Source organism: Podarcis raffonei, chromosome 1, assembly GCF_027172205.1.
Source record: "Podarcis raffonei isolate rPodRaf1 chromosome 1, rPodRaf1.pri, whole genome shotgun sequence".
In the NCBI taxonomy this organism is placed as follows: domain Eukaryota; kingdom Metazoa; phylum Chordata; class Lepidosauria; order Squamata; family Lacertidae; genus Podarcis; species Podarcis raffonei.
The window spans coordinates 128713171-128738205 of record NC_070602.1 but is presented as its reverse complement, the minus strand read 5'-3'; the positions used below and the strand labels follow the sequence as shown (position 1 = coordinate 128738205).

Sequence of the window (25035 nt, the reverse complement as noted above, 5' to 3'; positions counted from 1 at the left end):
ATGTGCCCTTTTATTTAAAATGCATCTCTGGGTTATTTGTGGGGCATAGGAATTCATTCATTACCCCCCCCCAATATAGTCCGGCCGCCCACAAGGTCTGAGGAACAGTGGACCGGCCCCCTGCTGAAAAAGTTTGCTGACCCCTACAGTGGTACCTCAGGTTAAGTACTTAATTCATTCTGGAGGTCCGTTCTTAACCTGAAACTGTTCTTAACCTGAAGCACCACTTTAGCTAATGGGACCTCCTGCTGCCGCTGCGCTGCTAGAGCCCGATTTCTGTACTTATCCTGAAGCAAAGTTCTTAACCTGAAGCACTATTTCTGGGTTAGCGGAGTGTAACCCGAGGTACCACTGTATTGTGTTTCCTTTTGAAATGGACAGAAAGAGGGTTCTGCTACGGCATGTTCTGATGTCATCAGTAGGACATGATGAGAGAGTTGGCGAACCACCCCAGCCGCAGATGTTAACAGTTTAAACTTCATGACCTTGCTAGAAGCCATAGCAGAGCATCGTGTTTGCAGCGCTGTGCAAAAACAAGTGATTTTGAAAGTAAAAGGACAGGGAGGGTATAGAACTGTCACCATGTGGATTTTTGCTCACGTAATCCAGCTCTGCGTTTGCCATAGGGGGCTGCTTTGCCTTGCCGTAGCTCCTCGGCTGTGTTGAATTTAGCATCCTGCAAATCATCTGTTTTCACTTTTAAAAAAGAGGAAGACCCCCTAATATAGCAAAGATATACAGAAAAAGCAGAGAAAAGGCTGGGCAGCATTTGTGGTCGGGGAGTGTGACGTGTAGTACTTTGTGTCTTCCTACATCTAAGAGAAATAATAAAGGTAAAGGGACCCCTGACCATTAGGTCCAGTCATGACCGACTCTGGGGTTGCGGCGCTCATCTTGCTTTATTGGCCGAGGGAGCCGGCGTACAGCTTCCGGTTCATTTGGCCAGCGTGACTAAGCCGCTTCTGGCGAACCAGAGCAGCGCACGGAAACGCCGTTTACCTTCCCGCCGGAGAGGTACCTATTTATCTACTTGCACTTTGATGTGCTTTCAAACTGCTAGGTTGGCAGGAACTGCTAGGTTGGCAGGAAAGAGAAATAATATTATGCCCCAAAAAAGGTTTTTAATAAAAAATATTTATATCCTCTCCTATTTCTACACAGAGTGCACTCAAAACTACTTATGCCTGAAGTGCATTTTAATAGCATTGCGGTGCAATTAAAAACAGGCAGAATTTATACAAGTCAACTTTGGTGCAGAATTTAAGAGCGAATGCCTGTACAGTGACCGCCGTGGCCTTCGCAAGGGTCAGTAGCACGTGTGGCTGAAATTCAATGCAATCATGGTTTGGGGGCTCCAGGCAGTCACTTCCTTATCCTAGCCAGTGATTTCTTTATTCTCTCAGGGGTCTGTGAGAAGTATGTTGCGTTATCTGTGCTCAAGGAGTCAGCCAGAATTAAGATTTCCTGTGATGTCACAGTCCTCTAGAAAACGCATTTATAACAGCAGTGACATTCCCAATCCTTCCCAAGCAGCAAAGGTTAATAGATCCACTTCCTGCCCAAATTAGCTCAGGTGGACACTTGACACTGGGCCTTATTTATGGTCCCAGAGAGAAATAAAAACAAGTAGGTCGTTCTGGATCTCCAGGGCCATAACGCGATTTTGATCAAACCACTCAAGAGAAGGATTGCAGAGTCCATTCTGGGAGCCTTCTCAGTAGGCTTAAATAGACTTCCTTGCTCTATTTCATAAACAGACACACACACACACACAACCCAGGGTCAATGTTCATGTTTCACGTATATAACCACAAATCCTGTTAATCCAGCTGCCTGGTCTTTTGTCATCCACCTGATTAGACTAGTGGGACTTTGTACTCTCCCTCCACCGTCCCCCCCACACAAAAAAAACCTCTTGCTTGCCTTTGCACAGAATGTAGTTTACTGCAAAAACACAATCTCAGTGACCTCTGATTTGAGAGGACAATTGTGAGCCAGTCGTATTGCCATTTAGATAAATTGCTCTCGGTGCTGAGCACTTTGTAGACTTAAAAATATTCCGTAGTTGACAACATAATAATTTTAAGAAAAGGAAAATTGTTGGTTGTTCCCTGTTTTTTGCCCTCCACTGTCTGTCTTGCTTGTATAGTAATGTGCCGCCCCTGCCACACATACACACACCTCTTAGTGTACTATAATCTAACCTGTGCCCCCGTCTCACTGAGAATTGTTTGGCACAAAGTGAAACATAAGGTGCATTTTTCCGCTGCCCCGCTCACTTAAGTCCACAGGACAGATCACCGATGTAGGCAATGTACCAACATTATCTGCCTTGAAATGAACCCACGTTCTCCCCCTGGAATTGCTTAGTGCGAACGTTTCCTGTTTAAAGTGGAATAAGAGAGAGGCGAAGAATTCCAGGCCTTGGACTTTCAGGACCCTTGTCCTTCCCCAGAGATTTTTCACTTTAAAAACAGAATGTTACACAAGACAGGCCCTCCCAGCACTTCATGAGAAACTCCAGACAAAGTGCTGAAGGACTCTGAAGCCACACTCGGAGATACAGAAAGGACTCTGAAGCCACACTTTGTGGAGACCAGTAGAAAAAAGACATTCACAGAACCGAAAACTTACACAAACCCAGTGAAATACCGTGAAAATCCCTGAAACAACCAGTCTTTAACATCAGCAGTAACATCTAGACCATAGGAGGGTTCCAGCCCTGTTCTTGAGTTTGTTTAAAATCTAAAACAGCTTATCTTGTATTCCTTTCTTTGAATTTGTGGTATGTAGGTTTTTTTAAACCTTTTTGTAAAGGCAATACTAGAGTTTTCACAGCCGAGTCCTCAACTTCTTATTACTACTGCTTGGCTTTCTTTAAATAGGGCTGTTTCTAAAACTTGCCATTTAAGTTTTCAAACCTTTTCTGTAAGCTAAGGGGAGTGTTTCAGCCCTTTTCTTGAGTTTGTTTTAAATTATTTAAGGTTTGTGATTTCTCTATTTCCTTCTGAGGAAACTGAATAGTTCAGTGAAACAAGGTTTGTAGCCCACATCCCGTTAAGGCTTTGTTCAATTCTAGGTTTTTCTAATTTTTTCCTTAAACTTTTTGATTTTTGTTATTTAGTTTAATTCTATAAGATAGAATTAAGATAGAGCAGCGCAGGTCAGCAGAACGTCGGCAGTTCAAATCCCCGCGACGGGCTGAGCTCCCGTTGCTCGGTCCCTGCTCCTGCCCACCTAGCAGTTCGAAAGCACGTCAAAGTGCAAGTAGATAAATAGGTACGGCTCCGGTGGGAAGGTAAACGGTGTTTCCGTGCACTGCTCTGGTTCACCAGAAGTGGCTTAGTCATGCTGGCCACATGACCCGGAAGCTGTACGCCGTCTCCCTCGGCCAATAAAGCAAGATGAGCGTCGCAACCCCAGAGTCGGTCACAACTGGACCTAATGGTCAGGGGTCCCTTTACCTTTACTTTTATAAGATAATGTTTGTAGTCGATTACTTCTCGTTTCAGGGATTTTCACGGTATTTCATTGGTTTTGTGTAAACACTTTGTTGAGACAGCTACTATCACTGCTTGCCCCACCAGGGCCAGCTACAAAACCCACATTTCAGCAGCAGGCGTTGGACATTATTTTATTTCTATTGCATACCAAAGGTGGACAAAAGCAGTAATATTGTACAGTCATATTCTTTTCATTAAGATGAGGAAGCTTATGTTTTAGCTGCAGGAAAAGGAACGGCTCTTCCACACTGGCATACAAAATAATGGGAGATGCTGTAGTGCAGTACTCCCAGCTAACGTGGGGAGCTAGATCAGATGCAGTAGACTTGATAATACAGTATAAACCATGGCAGATGAAGTTGATGGACTATATGGAACTGGCAGAAATGACTGGCAGAATCGGAGACCAGGGAGAAGAGTCGGTGGAAGAAGATTGGAAAAAGTTTAAAGACTATTTACAGAAATACTGTAAAATTAATGAATGTTAGAAAAATGTGGAAATGAAGTTATATGGCTTTAGTAGAAATGCTATAAGGAATTAAGTATAAATAGATTATTAGAGTATTAAAGGAAAAAATAAGGTTAGAATATGTTAAGATATGTATAGGATAGAAAACAGAGGAAGATGGAAAGGAATTGCTGAAACAATTAACAGAAGTGGAATACAAAAAGGGAGGTGTGAGGAGGTCGCTGAAATAAGTGAATGAAAGATAAGATATTGAAATTGTTTGGTGTGTTTTAAATTGTTTTTATTTTGTTTTGTTAGTTTAATTGTATTGTTCATTTTGTTTTGTAGTGTTTAAATTGTTGGAAAAGTAATAAATATTATTTTTTTTAAAAAAAAGATAATACAGTATAAACCATGGTTTATCAGACTGAGTACTAGTGTTGTAAGGAACGCGGGTGGCGCTGTGGTCTAAACCACTGAGCCTCTTGGGCTTGCCAATCAGAAGGACGGTGGTTCAAGTCCCCGTGGCGGGGTGAGCTCCCTTTGCTTGGTCCCAGCTCCTGCCAACCCAGCAGTTTGAAAGCACATCAAAGTGCAAGTAGATAAATGGGTACCGCTCCAGCGGGAAGGTAAATGGCGTTTCCATGTGATGCTCTGGTTTTGCCAGAAGCGGCTCAGTCATGCTGGCCACATGACCCAGAAAAACTGTCTGTGGACAAACGCCAGCTCCCTCAGCCAGTAAATCGAGATGAGCACCGCTACCCCAGAGTTGTCTGTGATTGGACTAAACTGTCAGGGGTCCTTTACCTTTACCTTTTTACTAGTATGTTGCCAAATGGGTCAATCTGGTTTTGTAGTCTGATTAAACCAAAGCTTCCCATTTCAGATGTGAGAAACTATGGTCTAACAAACCTAAGTATTGATTTAAGGCTTGGTACACAAGGAGGAGGGACCATGAGAGCACAAAGCTCATTCTCGGTCTAATATCTGGAGTTATTGCTGCTAAATATATATTTTGGTGGGAGGATCCAGACAGGTTCAGTCAATGGTCATGTTGGCTTTTTACCAGATAAGTGTTTTTCTAAGGGATTAAAGGAAGAGGGGAAGTTAACGTTCTTATCTGGAGATGGTTCCTGCATCTAGATTAGGGCTGCCATACATCACCAAAATTTTGAAGTCGGAATTGACATCCAGGGGGAATTTCCTTTGAAAAGCTCAACAACTTCTGGGGTGACCTGGTGTTTACTTTTTGAAATATGGCAGCCCTAAGGATGTTCTGGGTCAGGGACTAGAGCACAGTCTTAGGCGTATTTACTGTGAGATCTTGCAGAGTTCACTAGGATTTGCTCCTTAGGATTGCAAGCCAAAACAGTAAGTAACTCCTCCCGCCCCCAAACCAAAACAGTTTCTGCACTTTGAAGCAACATGTGCTTCTCATAGTGTGATGGAAATACTTTGCCCCCCCCCATTTGATAAAATTTTTAAACCTCTGTTGCCAATGACCCCTTTGTGGTAACTGAATGACCCCACAATATTATATCCACATCTGGAAGCACCCTTGAAGGCAGCCCCACGTGGACCAGGGAGGCTGTGAATCATCTCAGTTTTCTCTTCTTCCATCTGTCCCTTCCAGTCTAGGGATCTGTAGCCATCAGCCCACAACATTCCCCTTCTAGAGAAACTAGTGGCCAGCCCCGGAGAGGGGGTTATTCATTCCATGCATTTATTTGATAAGAGTTGAGCTGCTGCGGAAGTTTAGACTTTTGGCCACAAAAATGGGTGACACAGAGCACCAACCACTGCTGGGAAACCATCCAGGTTCTGCCATTATTACTAAATCGGTTTTATGCGCCTTTTCTGTTCGGCTGCTGGGCTCATAGGGCTTTGGGGCAAGAGGGTCTTTGTGGCCATTTCAGGAACAGGTCACCACAAACTATGGTATTGCATGTCACGTTGGTGCAGCTTCGACAGAAATGAGTTTCGACAGAAATGAGCCGGGGGCTATTTGAGGTTGCTAAAAAGGCAAAGCCCTTGTCACCCAGGCCTGCCTTAATTTTGGTGTTATCGGGTCATGTTGACTCTGGAACCCTGACTGTATGGCCTTGACAGCAAGAGCTTTTTCCGACAGTAAGAGCTGTTGGACAGTGGAACAAAGGTGGTGGACTCTCCTTCCTAGGAGGTTTCTAAGCAGAGGTTGGATGGCCATCTGTCATGGATGTTTAGCTGAGATTCCTACATTGCAGGGGGTTGGACTAGATGACCCCTGGGGTCCCTTCCAACTGATGCTATCATCCCTGGAGGACTGGGAGGAGTGACAGTGATACCATGTGCCTCAATTGGGCATGCAAAGAGGAAAATAAGGAAATCCAAGTTGCCTTTGCAGGTCTTTAGGGCAATGCCCACCATCAACAATGGTGATCACACACTTGGGTTGGTTTGTGTCACTGGGTTCCACTCATCTCGGTTCCACGCATCGATGCTGAGCTGGATGAGAGCATTAGCAAGGCAGCTACGGCAATGGCTCACCTCTCCAAAACAGTAAAAGAGAATGAGATGCTAATGTCCACTACGAAGATGAAGGCCTACGAGGCTTGCATGTTGAGCATGCTGCTTTTGGGAAGTGAGTGGTGGACAACTTACAACTGTCAGGAGCGACGCCTCAAAACTTTCCACATGCTCTGCATCGGGAAAGGAGTATTACGTGGCAGAACAGTTTCAAACAGAGCTTGCTGTTGGTAGAGTAACAGGAAAAAGGGCTAACCAGAGAGCTTGTGCCTCCACACACACAAAGAAATACGAAGCAGTCTCATCATCAAGGCTGACCCAATACATTTTGGCACCTGAGGCAAACCACAAAATGGTGTCTCCTCACCAGGACCGAGAGTCTACTGTTGAGGCTGTATTTGTGGGGTGGCTGCCAAGGAGGCAGCAGATGCAGGCTCCCGAGGCGTGTGCCACAGCTTCCCTGCTACCGCTGCCTCTGTGCATCCTGCCACCTGAGGCACTCACCCCGTATTGCCTCGTAAGTGAGCCGGCCCTGCTTATCTTGAGCTTTGTTTCTTTGTCATTCCATGGGGTTATGAAAAATGTCAATGACTGGCATGGCTGTAATTGTAATCATCCGAGCTCTCTATTTAGTCTTTGGTGACTGAGCTCCTTTGCAAAGTCCCTCTTGCGGGCTTCCTTGAGAGACAATAGGAAGGATTCGTTTTGGCCCGAGAGCACATTTGCTTCACTGGCGAAGGAGCCCATCTCATTCCTCCTTGACAGTTTATGAATAAAACTACTGAGGTGTTAAATAATAGGATGATGTGCTTTCCCCTGATATTCTGAATGCCAGGCGGACCGTTCTCTGCTCCAACCAATTGATACTATTTCGAGACTGTGCCCTCCATAGGCACAGGGACACACATCCATTCTTCTTTACAGCATCTCTGGCTCTGTCGGGTGACCAGACTCAGATCTGTCAAGCAAAAGCTGTCACTTTAGTGATGACTAAACCTGAGCCAGGAGTTTGCAGGGGTGAGTGGGTGAATGTTCAGCCTTATTCCTCACTGTAGTCTGCTGCTGGAACTGCAAAAGAAAGAGCAGCAACAGTACATTGGCTTTGCCTGCTGTGCTTTGATACCAGCAGGCCTGTGAGGTGGAAGTAGATAGTACCACGAGCTGAATTGCATCAAATCGTGAGTCTGCGGTGTTTTGTTTTCTGCCTTGCTGTCATGTGGTTTTTCCCCCTCACTGGTAAAATTTGTGCTACTCAGATGTCAATGGTCAGCGCCTAATGAAGATGACTGAAAACTGGATCAGTCCAAGCACTATTCCTGATGGGTAAAGGACTCAATTTCCCCACTGCAGTCTCTGCAGCATTTATAGAAGCAAATCACTAGGAACAGGAGATGTATAATACTTGTGGTACCCAAGTGATACCAGTTCACATATATGAGCTCTTAATTTTCCATTATGTCTTACTTCACAAAATGGAAGCACAACTGTCCTTTCTCAGTTAAGTGTATGCCTCGTGTAAAAGGTAAAGGTAAAGGGACCCCTGACCATTAGGTCCAGTCGTGACCGACTCTGGGGTTGCGGCGCTCATCTCGCTTTACTGGCCGAGGGAGCCGGCGTACAGCTTCCGGGTCATGTGGCCAGCATGACTAATCCGTTTCTGGCGAACCAGAGCAGCACACAGAAACGCTGTTTACCTTCCCGCTGGAGTGGTACCTATTTATCTACTTGCACTTTGACGTGCTTTCGAACTGCTAGGTTGGCAGGAGCAGGGACCGAGGAACGGGAGCTCACCCTGTCGCGGGGATTTGAACCGCCAACCTTCTGATCAGCAAGTCCTAGGCTCTGTGATTTAACCCATAGCGCCACCCGCGTCCCACATGCCTCGTGTAACCAAGTTAAAATGAGCTGGAGATGAATCAGCGAAATCAGCAACATTTCACACTTCCTTTCTTTCCGTTTACACCGGTACTCTCAAAACATTTTATCAGTATCTGTAAAATGGCCATGTGTGTCCACAGCAAATGTGTTCTTCCGGGTGCATTTATATCCTGGTGGTGATTTGCTGTGCTTTCTTGCTTCCTGGGCTAGTATTTGCTGCTGCTCTCCTATTAGAAAACATAAGTGTTAACTGCAGAAATTGAAATTGGAGTGGGATTGAATTTTCAGAAGAGTGAAGGCTGAGGGGGTTAGACTCTTCACCACAAGGACTCAGGTTGTATGGCACAATGATGAAAGGAAAAGAAAAAAGTTTCACCAACTGTCTGATCAAGCAGGACTCTTCTTAGATTCTTTCTAGGTGAAAACTTTTTAAATTTCCCCCACCTCTTGAATCTGCTGGCTTTTCCTTTCCTTTTGTGGATTTAGGTTGCCGTTGTGTAAATCTTTATTGCTCACTCTTACCAATTTTACTTGATGCTAATATAATAATAATAATAATAATAATAATAATAATAATAATAATAATAATAAAAAATTTTATTTATATCCCGCCCTCCCCAGCCGAAGCCGGGCTCAGGGCGGCTAACAACAATAAAACAATACAAAAGTACAACACAAACAACACTCTAAAATCATTCATTATAAAATTATAAATTTAATATGATGTTAAAGGGACGTGGGTGGTGCCCACAGAGCCTAGGACTTGCCGATCAGAAGGTCGGTGGTTCAAATCCCCGCGATGGGGTGAGCTTCCGTTGTTCAGTCCCAGCTCCTGCCAACCTAGCAGTTCAAAAGCACAAAGTGCAAGTAGATAAATAGGTACCACTCTGGCGGGAAGGGAAAACGGTGTTTCCGTGTGCTGCTCTGGTTCACCAGAAGCGGCTTAGTCATGCTGGCCACATGACCCAGAAGCCGTCTGCGGACAAACACCAGCTCCCTCGGCCAGTAAAGCGAGATTAGCGCCGCAACCCCAGAGTCGTCCGCGACTGGACCTAACGGTCAGAGGTCCTTTTACCTTTACCTTTAATATGATTTTAAATGGTCGTACGCTACACCTTGGGTTCCTCTGGGTTTTTCTGTTTTGTTTTTGATGATCTTCCATAAATGCAGAAGGAACAAGGTCGGTCCAGGGATCTGTCGCTGTCTGAGCTCTGCTTCCCGGTTGTGTGTGTTATATCTTGTGCGGCATTTCAGAAGATACAAGTTTTTCCACAATTGGCCTGAACAACAATGACCAAAAATATCTCCCTGGCTAGAGTCTTGCCTCTCCTCCTTCCTATTGGAGGCTGCCTCCAATCTGCTTGTAACTGGCATCCGTATATCGGAGTTTCCATGTGCCGAGATTGCTTAAGGTGGAAGATAAGCTTGGCTTGTTCCAAGGTTCCCCACGTTTTTCTGGGAAGCTGGACCAGATTTATGGGGGAGAGGAGAAGGGCTGTGATTGCAGAGATTCAGCATTTGCTTTTGTTTTGTTTTAAATGACACATTAAAAAAATAGAAGCCAAATCACTGCAGGTCCAAAAAAGAAAGCGTATATGTGGGGGGGGGGGATATTCAGCACTGCATTGCAGGGTGCTGTCTGGTCTGCAAAAACCAACACACTCCAGAAAGTATGGTATCTATTTTTGCATCTGAAAAAATGTTGCCGTCAACAGTTCTCTTCAGAGCTAGTCAGCATTCTTTCTGTAACTGAAGAAATATTTTAGCCTTGAAGAGAACAATCTCTAATCACACAGAGGTTTTTTGTGTGTGTGTATGTGTGGCTTCTGGGTTGACATCTACATAAAACAGTTATTTATTCCATGTAACACTTATCCCAGCTTTACCCTTATTAGGGAGAATCCCCTCATTAATGTAAATCCTGGAATTAAGACAGAGAAAACTACAGAAATTACTCCATAATTGGCATTGGCATTACATGGTCACACATGTTGCTTTTCACATGCACCAGAGCTTGTCAAATCCTTATTGATGCAGACACGTTGCAGATTTAGGCCCACAGACTCACGCCCATGTGTGTTTGAGTGTGCTCTTTTCCACTGAAACGGTGTTGGCAGCTAGCCCACTAAATGCAGATACAATATCCTCATATCCGTACAGTTTTCTTCTGGGAGTTCCAGGCTTTCCAACTGCGAGGCTTGGAGAGTTTTTATGGACTGACATGTCTGAGACAAGAAAATTGGCGAAACAGCTTTGAGGTGTGAATATTGGTGTTCGTGAGCCTTGTGGGGCTCGCCAGGATGCAGACCCAACTCATCTGTTTATCCTCAGGCTAGATAAGACACAGTCCGGCGCACATCATTGAAAGGGCTCTTTGTTTTCCATTATTGCAAGAGGGTCGTGAGGAGCTCGCATTGTGAGGCGGAGGATTCCAGTGGTGCCTTTTTCTAAAGGAGCTGCGATGTGCGCTGGACCTTTGCGCCAGCTTCCGGCGTGTGTTTTACCAATCTAGCAGCATGCATCTGCCAGGAAGTCTTTATTCTGTCTTGACTCACGTTGGCCAGTCGCTAGAGCTTGGTGGCTTTTCTTGTCCCAAACAAATGGGGAACTTCAAATGGAAGCGACGTGGGGCTTTCTATTTACAGCTCTCTTCTTTTCTTTCCCTCCCAGGCATGGACCCATAGAACCCATGGAGTATATAGCAGGACAACGGGTGATGTATAAAGACAGAGATCTTCCTTACTATCAAGCGGGCCACCCACCAGTACATCCCTCCAAAGGGAGCTATGCTCTCCCACAAGATGGCCCAAGGGCAACAGAGATATGGTATCCTCAGTGTGGTCTCCCACAACAACCAGTAGGCCAGCACAAAGGACCCCTCCGCCAAGATGTGCCACCCTCCCCGCCTCAAGGCCACAGGGGGCTGCCTTATCATGAAATGGGCAGACTCGCTCATCGCCGAGCCGGCCCGGATCAGTACCAATACCGGCATCAAGATCCTAGACAGAAGGACCCCATGACCGCGGCCGTATAGCCTAAAGCCGGACTCCTGTCGATATCTCATCTTGCAGCCGTTACCACTGATCTTGCCTACCCCAGGGGAGAGATGTCGTTTGAGCCTGTCCAGTTTGCACCCAGGACATGTTCGTGAACATAACTGCAAGCTCGCAAAAAGCGGTACAGTGACTTTTGGGTACCACCAGTGTATCGGAGTGTGTGTTTTAACGCTTCCTCAAACGTAGAAGGCGGCAGGCGAAGAGTAAGCAGAATTTCTTCTAAGCACGCCTTAAAAGTGCCACTCAGGGCTGTTTGCAACTAACTACACAAGCACATGCTAGATGCCCACATTGCAGGGAACTATTTTGGACATTGTTTCAGAAAGAGTATTCCATGGGTGCCACTGTGTGTGCCCCCAGTATGGCAGACCCTTCTTTTCTATGACCTCTGATTGGAGAATTGTTTTAAGAGTGGAGATGTGCTCACGGTGTGACCTGACATTTCTCTCTGTTGTCATAGGGAAATACTGTTTTGCTCTCATCCCGGTCATATTTTTTAATTGCCCCTTCAGATATTCAGTTTTTCTGTCCCCCTCTTCAGTTTCTCACTTTGGCACATGGAGACCATTTGGAGAATCTTATTTACTCTCCCCAGTTGCCAACTCAGAGACGAAAGGGTTGGAGGGAGGGTGGCAGTGGTTATGTAAGACAACTCGCCCCCAGCACCCAATTTTGCAGGAGTGATAGCGGGAGTCTGCCCCTCCCGTACAAACAGTTGCTGGCCAGGCAAGCACAGCACCCGGCTATCCTTGCGTTGGCTTTTGACTTCAAAGTGTCTCCTGTGAAGGCTATTCTTCTTCAGATCCTGCCCCAGGAAGGAAGGTCAGGGGATACCAGGGCCTCTGTTGCCTGGCAGAAATTCTGCAGGGCTGCAGCACCCAGGGCTTGCTGAGCCTGTAGCAAAGGAGGCCCCTTCTGTTTTAAAATGGTGGATTATCAGATGGTCATTTTAAGATAGAAGACAAAAACACACCAGAGGATCAGAGATACAGGATAAGAATAGTGTTTTAATGACTTCCAATCATGTTCCAACAGTGAAGGGAGGAAGCTCAGGTGGTCCCTGGTGTTCCTTTAGCTTGCATTTCTGAGGGAGGTGGTCCTGTTTGCAGGTTATTGACTGCGGGGGATGTGGAGGGTCTTTTCGGTTCTGTTTATTTTTACTTGCCACCCTGTCTAAGAAAGCCTCTGAAACTTTGATGAGCTAGGAATTCGGAGTAGCTCCAGCATCATTTTTTTAAACCCCCCTTTTAAAATAATAATAATAATAAAATCATCCTTTCCTTTGGATGGCTTTCAAGGCTATTTATTCCATAGCCTTTTTCCTTTCAAGGAAAAGACCTTGGGGCCTGGCCGCAGAAGGAGCTGTTGGTTTCCTTTTGGTATGCAGCAAATTAACAGGATTCATTACACAGGTCGCCTCATAATTATTATATATTGCACAGAGGGGTCATCTACCAGGCACAGCCATTTATCATTTACCCTTTCTGAAATGGCTTCATTATACCCAGTGGCCTCTAGAGACTTGGCGCTTAGTGAATCTGTCACACACACAAATTTGTGTTGCAGCGTTTGAAAGGACGAGCTCCTCCATTGCCCATGAAAGGTTCTATGGTGTCGCATTGAACCCACTGGCCTAACATTGTTGTCCCAAGTATTAATATTCATATAAGTAATTGATTTTTTGTTTGTTTGTTTAATATGAAAAGGAACAAAACCCAAACCTAACAGCTTCAGATTCAAAGTCCCTGAGTAACAAATAGTAGTGTTGGGATCCAAGGTTGTGTGTCTCATAGCCTTCTCTAGGTCATTTACTCTCTAGGCAGGACTAAGCAGGAAACAGTTTCGCGAGGACAGTTGTGTTTCTACCATTAATTCCAACAAGAAATTGTCACCAGGGAGTGACTTTTCCCTGTAATTATTCTCAGACTGCTTGTTCCTAAAATGGCAAATACATATTATAGCCATGTAAAAGGCCAATATCTATTTCCACCAGATGAACTTCAAGTGGCTGTGAATAAGTAAGCTGGGAGGCTGATATTTTTGGGAAATGTATCTGTATAAAATACCCTTAAATTTTGTCCAGCCCACTTTTAAATGGGCAGCTAAGTCTCTCCCGGTAAGTGCAGTCATGTCTTCCTTAACATTTGCAGGCTTAAGTAGAGTGTGAACCTCGAATTGTTTACTCCTTGCTAAGCCTGAGTTCCTGTTGAATATCTTGTTTCATATCTGAACCGAGGTAAGATACCACACGGAAGACAGGAAATAATGGCCTGTTGTGATCACTGGTGTATAGTGACTGGTCATCCAAATTAGATCAATCATGTTAAAATGTTACTTTCATTCTTCTGTCCTGGTTTGGTGGAGGGAGGACAAAGCTCTTCCTTGTTTCTCAAACTTGGGTCCCCGACTGTTGCTGGACTACAATTCCCCTCATCCCTGACCGCAGGTCCTGTTAGCTAGGGATGATGGGAGCTGTAGTCCGACAACAGCTGGGCACCCAAGTTTGAGAAACACTGGGTGGAGTTCATTATGAAAAAAGAGATTGCTTTCTGTGGCCCTGTAGTCTGTGCCAGCCATTTTGCTGGTATTTACAGCTTCACCTGCAACAGTGGAAGTTACCCCAAATGTGTGACGATTTTTAGGTCACTTGGAGTGCCTGGTGGCTCCCGAACAATATGATCCAGGTCATCAAACCCAGCCTGTGGGGGAATTCTCTGTGATGAAATTCTTCTGCTTTATCCCTTGCCTTGTGAACTCTTTTGAAGAGCATGGAGGTGGACCTTCGTCTCAGGTGTATGCAGGCAATCATTTAATTGAGATAAGCTTCAACTTTGGATCTGAAGCAAGATTGATACTGAGAAGGCCACTCTTAAACAACAACCCCATTCATTTCCCCTTTGGGGTGTAGTACAAGTGCTTCCCCCTGAAAGATTTCTGTAAATAGGCCATATGTAAGACAGACAAAGATAGGCAGATGTCCAAGGAGTGCAGAAAGGCCGCTAGGAGTGAGGTGAACATTTTAAAATGCACTTTGTACAAATATAACCTACGATACGTTGGATCCTCCAATAGAAGAAGCTAATGTTGATGACAGTGGCTTTATCTGTAGCCTGATCACAATTAAGGGGAGCTTTGGAAGATAAGCTCCTGCCTTATAAATCACCTGCCTCCTAACCCCTTTCTGGTGCCATTTCGCTCCCATTCACAGAGATAACTGACAGCATTTCAGGAGCTAGGGATAAATCCAAATTGAATGGAAAGAGCCTGTCTGGATTATTTATGGCCTTTGAAGCTTGTGCTCAGTTGTTTTCCATGTAACATGAAACACCCTTCTAAAACTCCCATTGACTGCAGCGGGTAGGACAAGGCAGGTCAAGAGACGACCCTTCTCAGCTGTCAATCTTAGCCAATGGGGTATTCAACTATGCTTCTGATTTCAAAGCCATAGGAGACTTTTCCTCCTTTTGGTTAAAAAAATATAGATGCAGTACTATATAGATGCTTCGTGCTTTGCTGAAAGGAGCAAAAACTCCTGGCCTGGTTTTGGGGGGACAGGAGCAAAGGAAACTGAATGGCATCCCTATCAGTCTGAAATGCCCCCATGTTTCTAATGGGGAGGGAGAGCAGTTGGCGGCTTTAAGTGACTCACAGAAGAGTGTGGGTGTGGGTGTGTGCGCACATGCATGTATATGTATATATATCCTGCTTCTCTGGAATAACGCAAAACAAACTATCGGCACCATATTGCAGACAAATGTGTAGCACACACACACATATCACAAGGTGCTGTAGCTGGTGGATCAAAATATATATCACTTGCCCGCAAAACAATTCCACACGAGCCATTAAGAAAACAAGTTGCTCTTTTCTCGCATGCGCCCGTATGGTTGTGAATATTAATGGATCTGAGAGGGTTCTTTGCTATTCACAAAGGCCTCGTGTGCTAAATGTCCGTGATAACGTGAATATCCGACAGAAGCCATCGCAAGGGAATTTGGGTGGCTCTGATCTGCCCCTGTGGGATGCATTTCCACACGCAAGTTCGAAAATGGGCATCAGTGCGCTTGTTGATTAGGTTTGCCGTGTCGGCCCCACCCTGTGAAGACAGGTGCCTCCTACCGCAGTCCCAATTTCCCCTTGCTTTAGACATGAAGCTCAGGCCAACAAATATGGATGGATGACCAGATTCATGCCCGTATCCTGACAAGAGGCAGGGAGAATGTGTCCTATCATAAGGCACAAATATGGGCTGCACAAGCCATCTATCCCTTTCCACCTTAACCCCCCAAAGGGCTAAGAAGGAGCACATTGCAGTTGCTAACCAACTGTGTGATCTGCTTTCTTCAAAGGCTGGCTCTTCAAAGGACAGGGCTCCCTTGCGAAGAGGGGCAAAGGTTTTGCGCATGCCAGCAGGGAAATCGTAAGGACAGCACAAGGGATGGGGGCTGCATAACACTGGTTTCAGAGCAAGCAGTCAAAACTGCTAGATACAGCTTTGTACATTTATTCCCCGAGCGCTGAGCTGGCTTAGGTATTGCATTTGGAACAGAAGCCTGGCTGAAAGCCCGCTGAACTTACTGGAAACATCAGTGTACTTTGGAGCAAATTCCTGTTGCATTTTTTAATTTAATTTTATTTTTGTGACGAAAACTAGATTTGACGCGTTAACTGTTGAGTGACTGGGTGCTCCGTGCAGACACCCAACAGAACCATCTGTTGACATTATTAGCTCGTGGGATGGAAGATCAACTCGGACTGCAGCAACTGAAAAGGGCGAGGAGTCCAGAAAACAAGGAGAGGCCCTGGGAAGTCAGCTTTCCAGATTCTCTTCAAAACCCCAACATTCCAAGTGCTACCCTTAGCCAGATATAAAGCTTCACGTGCTGCCTAATCTTTGTATACTGTTAAAACGCTACCTCCTTCCTTTCTGCCTTTTTAAAAACACTAGACGTTCCATGGTAGATGTGTTCTGGGGTGAACATATCCTCTCCCTTGTGGGAGCTAAGATGCACGGACCGCTTTCCCAGATCAGGCTCTCGCGTATAACTTTTTGCAAGAGCATTCTAGCCATCTGTGCACTTACTTGAGAGACGTTTGCCTCTCAGTGCAGAAACCAGAACCTTTTTCTTATACATACGTATTTTTAAGCCTTCATTCACAAGACATCAATTTCAGATTATTTCTGGCGCAATCCCACGAACGGTAATGGGAGTTGCTCGTTTGCACACTGCTGTCCTTTTCTATTCTTTCTTGTTGTTGCGCATATGCGCCTATATTTGTGTGTGTGTGTGCTTTTTTTAAATTGTTTAAAAGTTTGGGAAATTTATTGGGGGGGGTTAAGAGATCATCTGGTACCACTGTTTCACTTTTTTTTTGGTTACATATCACAATATAAATGCTGAACAGTTTTATTCTGCATTAAAATAAAGGCTTTAAGAACAACTGCCAAGGGCTCTTTTTGTCTGATCTTTTGATCCCCATCAACTGTGGTCAGTTCTCAACAGAGACGCTCTTTGAGAAGAAACATAATGGGGCGGGATGCAGGCAGTTGCGACAATGGCTAGTTTCCTTCTTGCCATTGTTTTGCACACCACAAACCTCCAGGCTGCATTCATCCAGCGGCAGGATTAGCTCAAAACAGCTTCATTAAAGTGTGACCCCGAAATTCCAGATCTCCCCCCCCAAATAAAAACCTGATGCCAAAGTTTAGTACCATTTTTGTGCCGCGAACGCTGAGTTTCTTGCCACCACCACCACCCCAAACCAAGTAACTGAGACGGCAAATCGGGGTCCCCAAATCCAACCTTGTCACACGTTAACGAAGCTGCTCAAAACTGCTTTTGTGAATGTCACAAATAGATACCAAGCAAATCTAAATCTACTTGGCACTAGATTCAGCTGAAGCCAGTGGTGCCTTATTTATAGGGATTTTCTTGTCCCTGTTCCTGGTATATGTATAAACACCAATTTAGGAAGAAGAAGAGTTTGGATTTGATATCCCGCTTTATCACTACCCTAAGGCATCTCAAAGCGGCTAACAATCTCTTTTCCCTTCCTCCCCCACAACAAACACTCTGTGAGGTGAGTGAGGCTGAGAGACTTCAGAGAAGTGTGACTAGCCCAGGGTCACCCAGTAGCTGCATGTGGAGGAGCAGGGAAGCGAACCCGGTTCACCAGATTACGAGTCCACTGCTCTTAACCACTACACCACACTGGCTCTCCAATTCCTACCATTTAAATTAATTGCTACCTTTTAAATAGGCATACAGTACATCTCAGCATAGGGCAGAAGACTAACCTGATGAGCAACTTTCCCTGTTCCAGGATGGTTCTTCAATCCAGGCTTGGAACAGATGACTATCCTCTGTGGAGTTGGGCAAACAGCTACCCGGTACTTCTGCATTATAGGCACTGTATCTCTGAATACCAGCCTCCTAGAAACAAGTGCAAGAAATGGCTTAAGTAGGACAATGGCTTAAGCACAGGACATTAATTGCTATGGCACCATTAGCCCAAATGTACAAATATGTTAAGGGACGCGAGTGGCGCTGTGGGTTAAACCACAGAGCCTAGGACTTGCCGATCAGAAGGTCGGTGGTTCGAATCCCCGCGATGGAGTGAGCTCCCATTGCTCTGTCCCTGCTCCTGCCAACCTAGAAGTTTGCTGGCCACATGACCCGGAAGCTGTACGCTGGCTCCCTCGGCCAATAAAGCGAGATGAGCACCGCAACCCCAGAGTCAGCCACGACTGGACCTAATGGTCAGGGGTCCCTTTACCTTTACCAATATGTTACTTGGGCTGACCCATAATATTGCAGGTTGGATGGAAAGCAAAGCACCATTTGCAGTGCTTTTTTCTTGGGGTATGCACACCCCTAAACATTTTGTGAATCTTAAATTTAGCCTCATTGAGGGGCAGTATTTCAATAAGAGTAGGAAAATGAGAGTACCCCTAAACTTTTTTTTTAGGGGGGGGGAAGCTCTGACCGTATGTAACAGTAAATGTTGCAGAATATGTTTGAGTTGCTTCTGTTCTTTAAGGACAACCAGATAAATTGGGGAAAGAGAGGTTTTTAAGTATTGGAGGGGTTTTGTTTTTTACAAAAGTGAAATCATGGTCAATTTACAGATATCAGAGTTGCAGAATAAGCAGCAAGCAATGTGCAATAGGGACACGGGTGGCACTGTGAATTAAACCACGGAGCCTAGGACTTGCCAATCAGAAGGTCGCAGTTTGAATCCCTGCGACGGGGTGAGCTCCCATTGCTCGGTCCCTGCTCCTGCCAACCTAGCAGTTCGAAAGCACGTCAAAGTGCAAGTAGATAAATAGGTACCGCTCCCTCGGCCAATAAAGCGAGATGAGCGCCACAACCCCAGAGTCGGTCACGACTGGACCTAATGGTCAGGGGTCCCTTTACCTTTAATGTGCAATAGAAGTTCAGTGGGTTGGGAGGGTAATCAGGCAAAGAGAAAAAGGGTGACAGAAATGGACAAGAGCTTGTCACTGTTTTCAGTGTTCAGAAGATACATTTTCCTTCTGCATAAAATACCACGCATCGTTTCCAAACCGCCACTTCACTCTTCAGAAATATGGAATGGGCTTAATCATGTGACAGAGACATTGCATTCTAACATGAGTGGCTGCCAAGTTTAGCTCTCTTACCCTAAGCCTCTGTCACTTTTTACAGGAGTTTAGATGTGGTCTGGCATCGTCCAGCCTGGGACTGCTTTTTATCTGCCCAAATCCCTCATGTAGTCTCAGTTACATATAGATTACTTCCCTTCTGGTCTTGTAAGCTTCTGCTCTGTGGTTTGTAATCAGTAAAACCACCAAGCGAGGTTGTGGATGTTTTAAAAGTAGATGCAGGGGGGGAAAGGGGACAGATTTCACACTAAAGAGAAGCAGTCAAGACAGATGTCAAAGGAATATATAATACAGGTCCACATCTTTGAACAGTTAGAGCCACTATCTGAGATGTTGCGGCCTGGCAAAAGCACCTCAAAGAAACAGAAAAGAAAATGGAATCCTCTGTAGCAGTCAGTAAAGAGATTATTCCAACACTAAATAAAGCCTTTCTTCCTTTATGATATTCAGCGAACAAACTGAAGGATGGCGAAACCTCAACCCTGGAACATGAGAAGGTCTTCAAATCTATCAAGGTTGTGACTGGATTCATTAAAACATATTCGGTGCTCAAGAAAATCCAGGACATATATATGCAGAGTTTGACATTTATACCCAAGGCACAGGCAACATTAAGTTGGTTTTAGCACATATTAAATGATAATCCGTGTAGACAGCAATTTTGAAGGGGATTTCTGTCAAGTGTGTTGCACTTTTAACTAAATCTACATAGGTAGATAAAGCTCTAATGCTTTAATTCCCCTTCTCCCCCACCCAACCCCCGCTAATGATATAAACAGATGAATCAAGAGAACAGGAAACAAAAGAAGTCTTTTAAGCACAAAGAACCTGGTGACTGTGCTTTTTTTCTTTTTAAGCTGCTCTTAAATCTGCTGTACTCTATGCTGCCGCTACACACAAAAACAGAAGCTTGGATGCTGAGATAAGTTAACAAGGACTTTGAGAGAAGAAATGTTCCTGTCCCCTGCGCAGGGGTCAAAGTGTCCCCTTGAACAATCTGCACAGCGGATGCTAAGGAAAGAGAGAATCCTTGAAAATTGCCTTCGCTTCAGCAGCAAGCTAAGGGTTGTGTTGAGAATCCCAGCCAAAAAAAAAAAGACAGCAAATCAGTGCACCGTGTAATCGTTGCACGGTGGACACTCGTGCCATTTTCACACGTGATGGTGCACAAAGTTTTGGCTGGGAAAATCTCTCTTGTGCAGCCAGAAACAGAAGGATCTAGTGAGACATTCAGTCTGAAATGGTATGACCCAGGACTTGCAAACTCAGTAAGAGATAAGCAATATATCTCCCTGGGCATTATGCAGATAATGCGTTGCCAACTCACCTTAATTACCGTATTTTTCGCTCTATTGGACGCACCAGACCATAGGAGGGGGAGAACAGGAAAAAAGTGTTTTTTTTTCTTGTTCTCCCCCTCTAAGTCAAGGTGCGTTCACCCGAAGCCTCTGGAGCCCAGCGGGAGTTCTGGAGGCTTTGGGTTCCTTTTGACCTCCTCTTTGGGGCTAGCGGGGGGGAGCGCTGCTTCCCCCCACCACCAGCCCCAAAGACCAGGTCGGGGAACAGCGGGAAGGCGGCTGCGCAGTGCGCCCCAGGCTTCGGGATGCAGGCTGCTATCCGCAAGCCTTGGGAGCCCGGCGGGCACTCCCGTTGAGCTCCCAAGGCTTGTGGATAGCTTCCTGAAGCCTGGACCGACCCCTCTCGCTCTCCAGGCTTCAGCGAAAGCCTGCATTCGCTCCATAGGACGCACACACATTTCCCCTTCATTTTTGGAGGGGGGAAATGCATCCTATAGAGCGAAAAATACGGCACATGGTGAGGGAGCGTAATATAAGCAGCCCAGATGACTCAGCCAACATGCAGCTTCTGAGAGGCTGGGTTGTTGTTTTCCCCCAACATGTCAATATACTGGTCTTATGCCCTATGTTTTAAATATAACAAGATGCCATTGGTAGAAAGGTGAGCAACTTCTAGAATACTGTTCTGACTGAGCCCTTGGCCCATGCTATAAGAAAAATGCCAACATGCATGGGGCCTGGAAGAAGACAAGAGTGGGATCACGAACAAAAAAGTTTGTTCCAATAGCCGGAAAAGGAAACCGATGGAGTTTACCTATCCTGTTATATCCTGAGCACCCTAGTTTGAATTATAGTATATAGACACAGAACTTTGTAAAAAGTTATTTGGCATGGCAGATCGAGTTGAATTGCGTGTGTCAGTGGCCAGAAGAGTTTCTACAATCTAGATTAATGTTGGTTTTCATTTGAAACAGTTCTCGAACATAGAAATACAAATTTCTTGAAAAAGTTGCAGCCCGTGGGACACAGCTACAGCTGGAGTGGCACAAACCTCTAGTGGCAATTATAAGGAGACGAGAAGACTGAACAATTCCAACTTTGTTGTGCAGTTGCCGTAGGTGTTAGATTGCGCTACTAAAATCAAAGAACGAGCACTAGATTGGTGTGATTTTTAGAAGGGATTCAACTATACACCCTCTGATCAAACAGGAACAGACTATGGTGCACAATTTGTCCAGTCATGAACAACCTAAAACTATGGGGACCCACCTCAAAATAGCTCCTCGTTTATCTCCTATGTCCTTAGGGAGAGAGCCGAGAGCTTTTAGCTGGAATTAGCTGAAACCTGGGGGCACAGACTGGAGGGCTGCCCAGCTTGCTCTCTGGGGGGCCTTGAAGGAAAGGAATGCTTGATGGCTCTCCACGGATGTCCTACTTAACTACTGTTCAGGGGTCTGCACCAGCCACAAAGTTCAGTGTTTTGGGAAACAGCCTGCCTTAGGTGCTCTGCAAGCTGCCTGATTCAACTTGGGGTTCATTAGAGTTCAGAATGTCCCTCTTTACTCTTAAGAGATTTTAAAACGGCTGTAACTTCCCCAACCCGTATTGACAGAAGCAGATAAAATTTGCAGGCATATGTGCCCCTTCAAAGTAGGCAAAGCCTGCCAAATTACAAGCAAGTACAGTGGAACCTTGGTTCTCAAACTTAATACATTCTGGAAGTCCATTCCAAAACCAAAGCATTCCAAAACTAAGGCACGCTTTCCCATAGAAAGTAATCCTAAATGGATTAATCCGACCATAGAGTAAGCAGTTCTGCCAAATGTAACTAGGTCGCACACCCCTCAGTTTGGGAGAAATGTTTGTCAAAAGCCTTTGTTCACTTTCTTCCACTGACCAGAAAAGATGTCTGGGCTGATCACTCTAAGCCCAGACCATGTGGCTTTAGCAAGTCATATTTGTGTTTCTATACAAATCATTTAGAAACCTTTACCGATTTTGAAATGTAAGTTTTGCTGCCTATGTTTTCTTGCTGTTGTATGGAAAAGCACATGAATATGACTTTGAGAGTTTGTAAGTAAACCACTATTAACATTTACCAAACATTGGTCTCTTTCGGTACCAAGGGAATTAAGGGAAAGATTTGGAAAGAAATTTAGAAGGGGGTGTTTTAAAGATCTAACAGTCTATATTTCCATGCTTCACTTTGCTGCATGTTTTGTGATTTTAAATCTTTGTTGGCACTCTCACCAAAAAGTACTTGCTGAATCTGGGCACCCAGGAAATTCTCCTTTTATTCTCATTAACCAAACACCCCAACCAACAGTGCTTCCATTCAAACTTCTCACTGCTTGGGGAACTGCAAAGCTGAGGAGAATTATTTCGGCTTCCTCTTTCTGCTTATCTTCAGTCTGAGCTTCCTGTACATAATTCTCAGGAGCCTGGTTGCATTCTTCTGTATCTTCCTTGTCTTCCTGGGCTCTCCACTCCACTGGCACCAATTTGTTAATTAAACCAAAGACCAGGATATCTTTACTACCGGACATTTGCCTTCCTCCTCTGTTATCAAATGCATACACTTCCCTAAGACACCTCTCTTCCTTTGCGCCTCCCCCCCCCCCACAGCTGTTCCTGTCTAACCCTCCTTCCCTTTCCCCTTTCCTCCATCTTGTGTCATTAATTAGACTGTAAGCCTGTAGGCAAGGCCTGTCGTATTCCTTGAAAAGTATGGTATATGCCTTTGCAGTTCAAACTCCTGGTGGAGATTGATGTCTGAAATAGGAAGGGGGCCAAGGAGAGGTGTGGTGGAATCAGAAAAAGAAACATACAAAGTATTCAAGTATAACCATATATCAAGAGTAAGAATGTAGAGACTCTTGGATTTACTTCCCCCTTTAGTGAAATGGGACGCGGGTGGCGCTGTGGGTTAAACCACAGAGCCTAGGACTTGCCAATCAGAAGGTCGGTGGTTCGAATCCCCGCCACAGGGTGAGCTCCCGTTGCTCGGTCCCTGCTCCTGCCAACCTAGCAGTTCGAAAGCACATCAAAGTGCAAGTAGATAAATAGGTACCACTCCGGCGGGAAGGTAAATGGCGTTTCCGTGTGCTGCTCTGGTTTGCCAGAAGCGGCTTAGTCATGCTGGCCACATGACCCGGAAGCTGTATGTCGGCTCCCTCGGCCAATAAAGCAAGATGAGCGCCGCAACCCCAGAGTCGGTCACAACTGGACCTAATGGTCAGGGGTACCTTTACCTTTAGTGGAATGGGGTGTCCCACCAGCATTCCACTAAATCTGATCCAAAGGTTCAAGAGCATATGCTCTTGCAGATTTGAAATCCAGCAGAAAAGGAATTCAAGAATCTTACCTGCTGTAAAATTAAAAAATTACACATTGAGAGGAGAGGAGCACCATAGCAAAAGGCAAAATGTATATACATTGAGTGAGGTACAAAGAATGCTACTGGAAGAAGCAAAGAACATCATCGCTGAAGCAATGATTCTTCAACATCAACTTTGTTGGACTGGTCATGTTGTGCAGATGCCTGACTATCATCTTCCAAAGCAACTACTCTATTCCGAACTTAAAAATGGAAAGCGTAATGCTGGTGGTCAACAAAAGAGGTTTAAAGACTCTCTCAAGGCAAATCTTTTAAAAATGTAGTATAAACACCATCAACTGGGAAACACTTGCCTGCGAGTGCTCCAATTGGAGAACAGCCTTTACCAAAGGCTTTGAAGACACTCGAACTCAGGACGCAAGGGAGAAATGTGCTAAGAGGAAGGCACGCTTGGCAAATCCACACCATGATCAACTCCCACCCGGAAACCCATGTCCCCACTGTGGAAGGACGTGTGGATCCAGAATTGGCCTCCACAGTCACTTATGGACTCATTGTTAAAACTGTGTTTATGGAAGACAATCTTACTTGGCTACAAGTGATCGCCAAAGAAGAAGAAAGAAGAAACATAGAATTCACATTTTGGCTTTCCTTTGTTCTTCAAAAGACACAAGGTCCAAATCCAGGAGACAGAGAATACAGTAGTATTTCGGAAGTCAAGCGGAATCCGTTCAGGTAGTCCATTCGGCTTCCAAAACGTTCAAAAGCCACGGAAGCCACGTTGGACGTTTGGAAGAAGAAGAGTAGAAGAGTTTGGATTTGATATCCCGCCTTTCACTCCCTTTAAGGAGTCTCAAAGCGGCTAACATTCTCCTTTCCCTTCCTCCCCCACAACAAACACTCTGTGAGGTGAGTGGGGCTGAGGGACTTCAGAGAAGTGTGACTGGCCCAAGGTCACTCAGCAGCTGCATGTGGAGGAGCGGAGACGCGAACCCGGTTCCCCAGATTACGAGACTACCGCTCTTAACCACTACACCAAACTGGCTCTCAGGGTTCCAGAGAACGTTCGGAAACCAGAACACTCACTTCTGGGTTTGCGACATTTGGGAGCCAAAACGTTCAACTCGCAAGGCGTTCAGGATCCAAGGTACAACTGTGCACACCTATTGTAAACATACATTGTAGAGGGCATGCAAAGTACATGCAAAGCCAACTTTGAATGGTGTGGTTTACTGCTGGCTTGCTCTTTGACGTGTGACATGAAGTCTGGCAACATCAACCCCACTGTGTGAGAATCCCTTGCAGATTACCACGGTGTGTGGAGATGGGTAGTCAGGGAGGAGTGCAGAGAGAAGAAATGTCGGG

At 45.2% G+C, this 25035-nt stretch overlaps 1 protein-coding gene across 3 annotated transcripts in view; it reads left to right on the top strand.

The window, feature by feature from the left end:
- Window positions 1–16834, top strand: part of PARD3B (par-3 family cell polarity regulator beta) — a 617714-nt gene extending 600880 nt beyond the window's left edge. For all 3 annotated transcript variants that reach the window (XM_053366051.1, XM_053366062.1, XM_053366043.1), the window contains one exon: window positions 11005–16834. In XM_053366051.1, coding sequence (XP_053222026.1) covers window positions 11005–11368 — 364 coding nt within the window. In that variant the 3' untranslated portion in view covers window positions 11369–16834. The remainder of the gene's footprint in view (window positions 1–11004) is intronic.
- Window positions 16835–25035: the final 8201 nt, after the last annotated feature.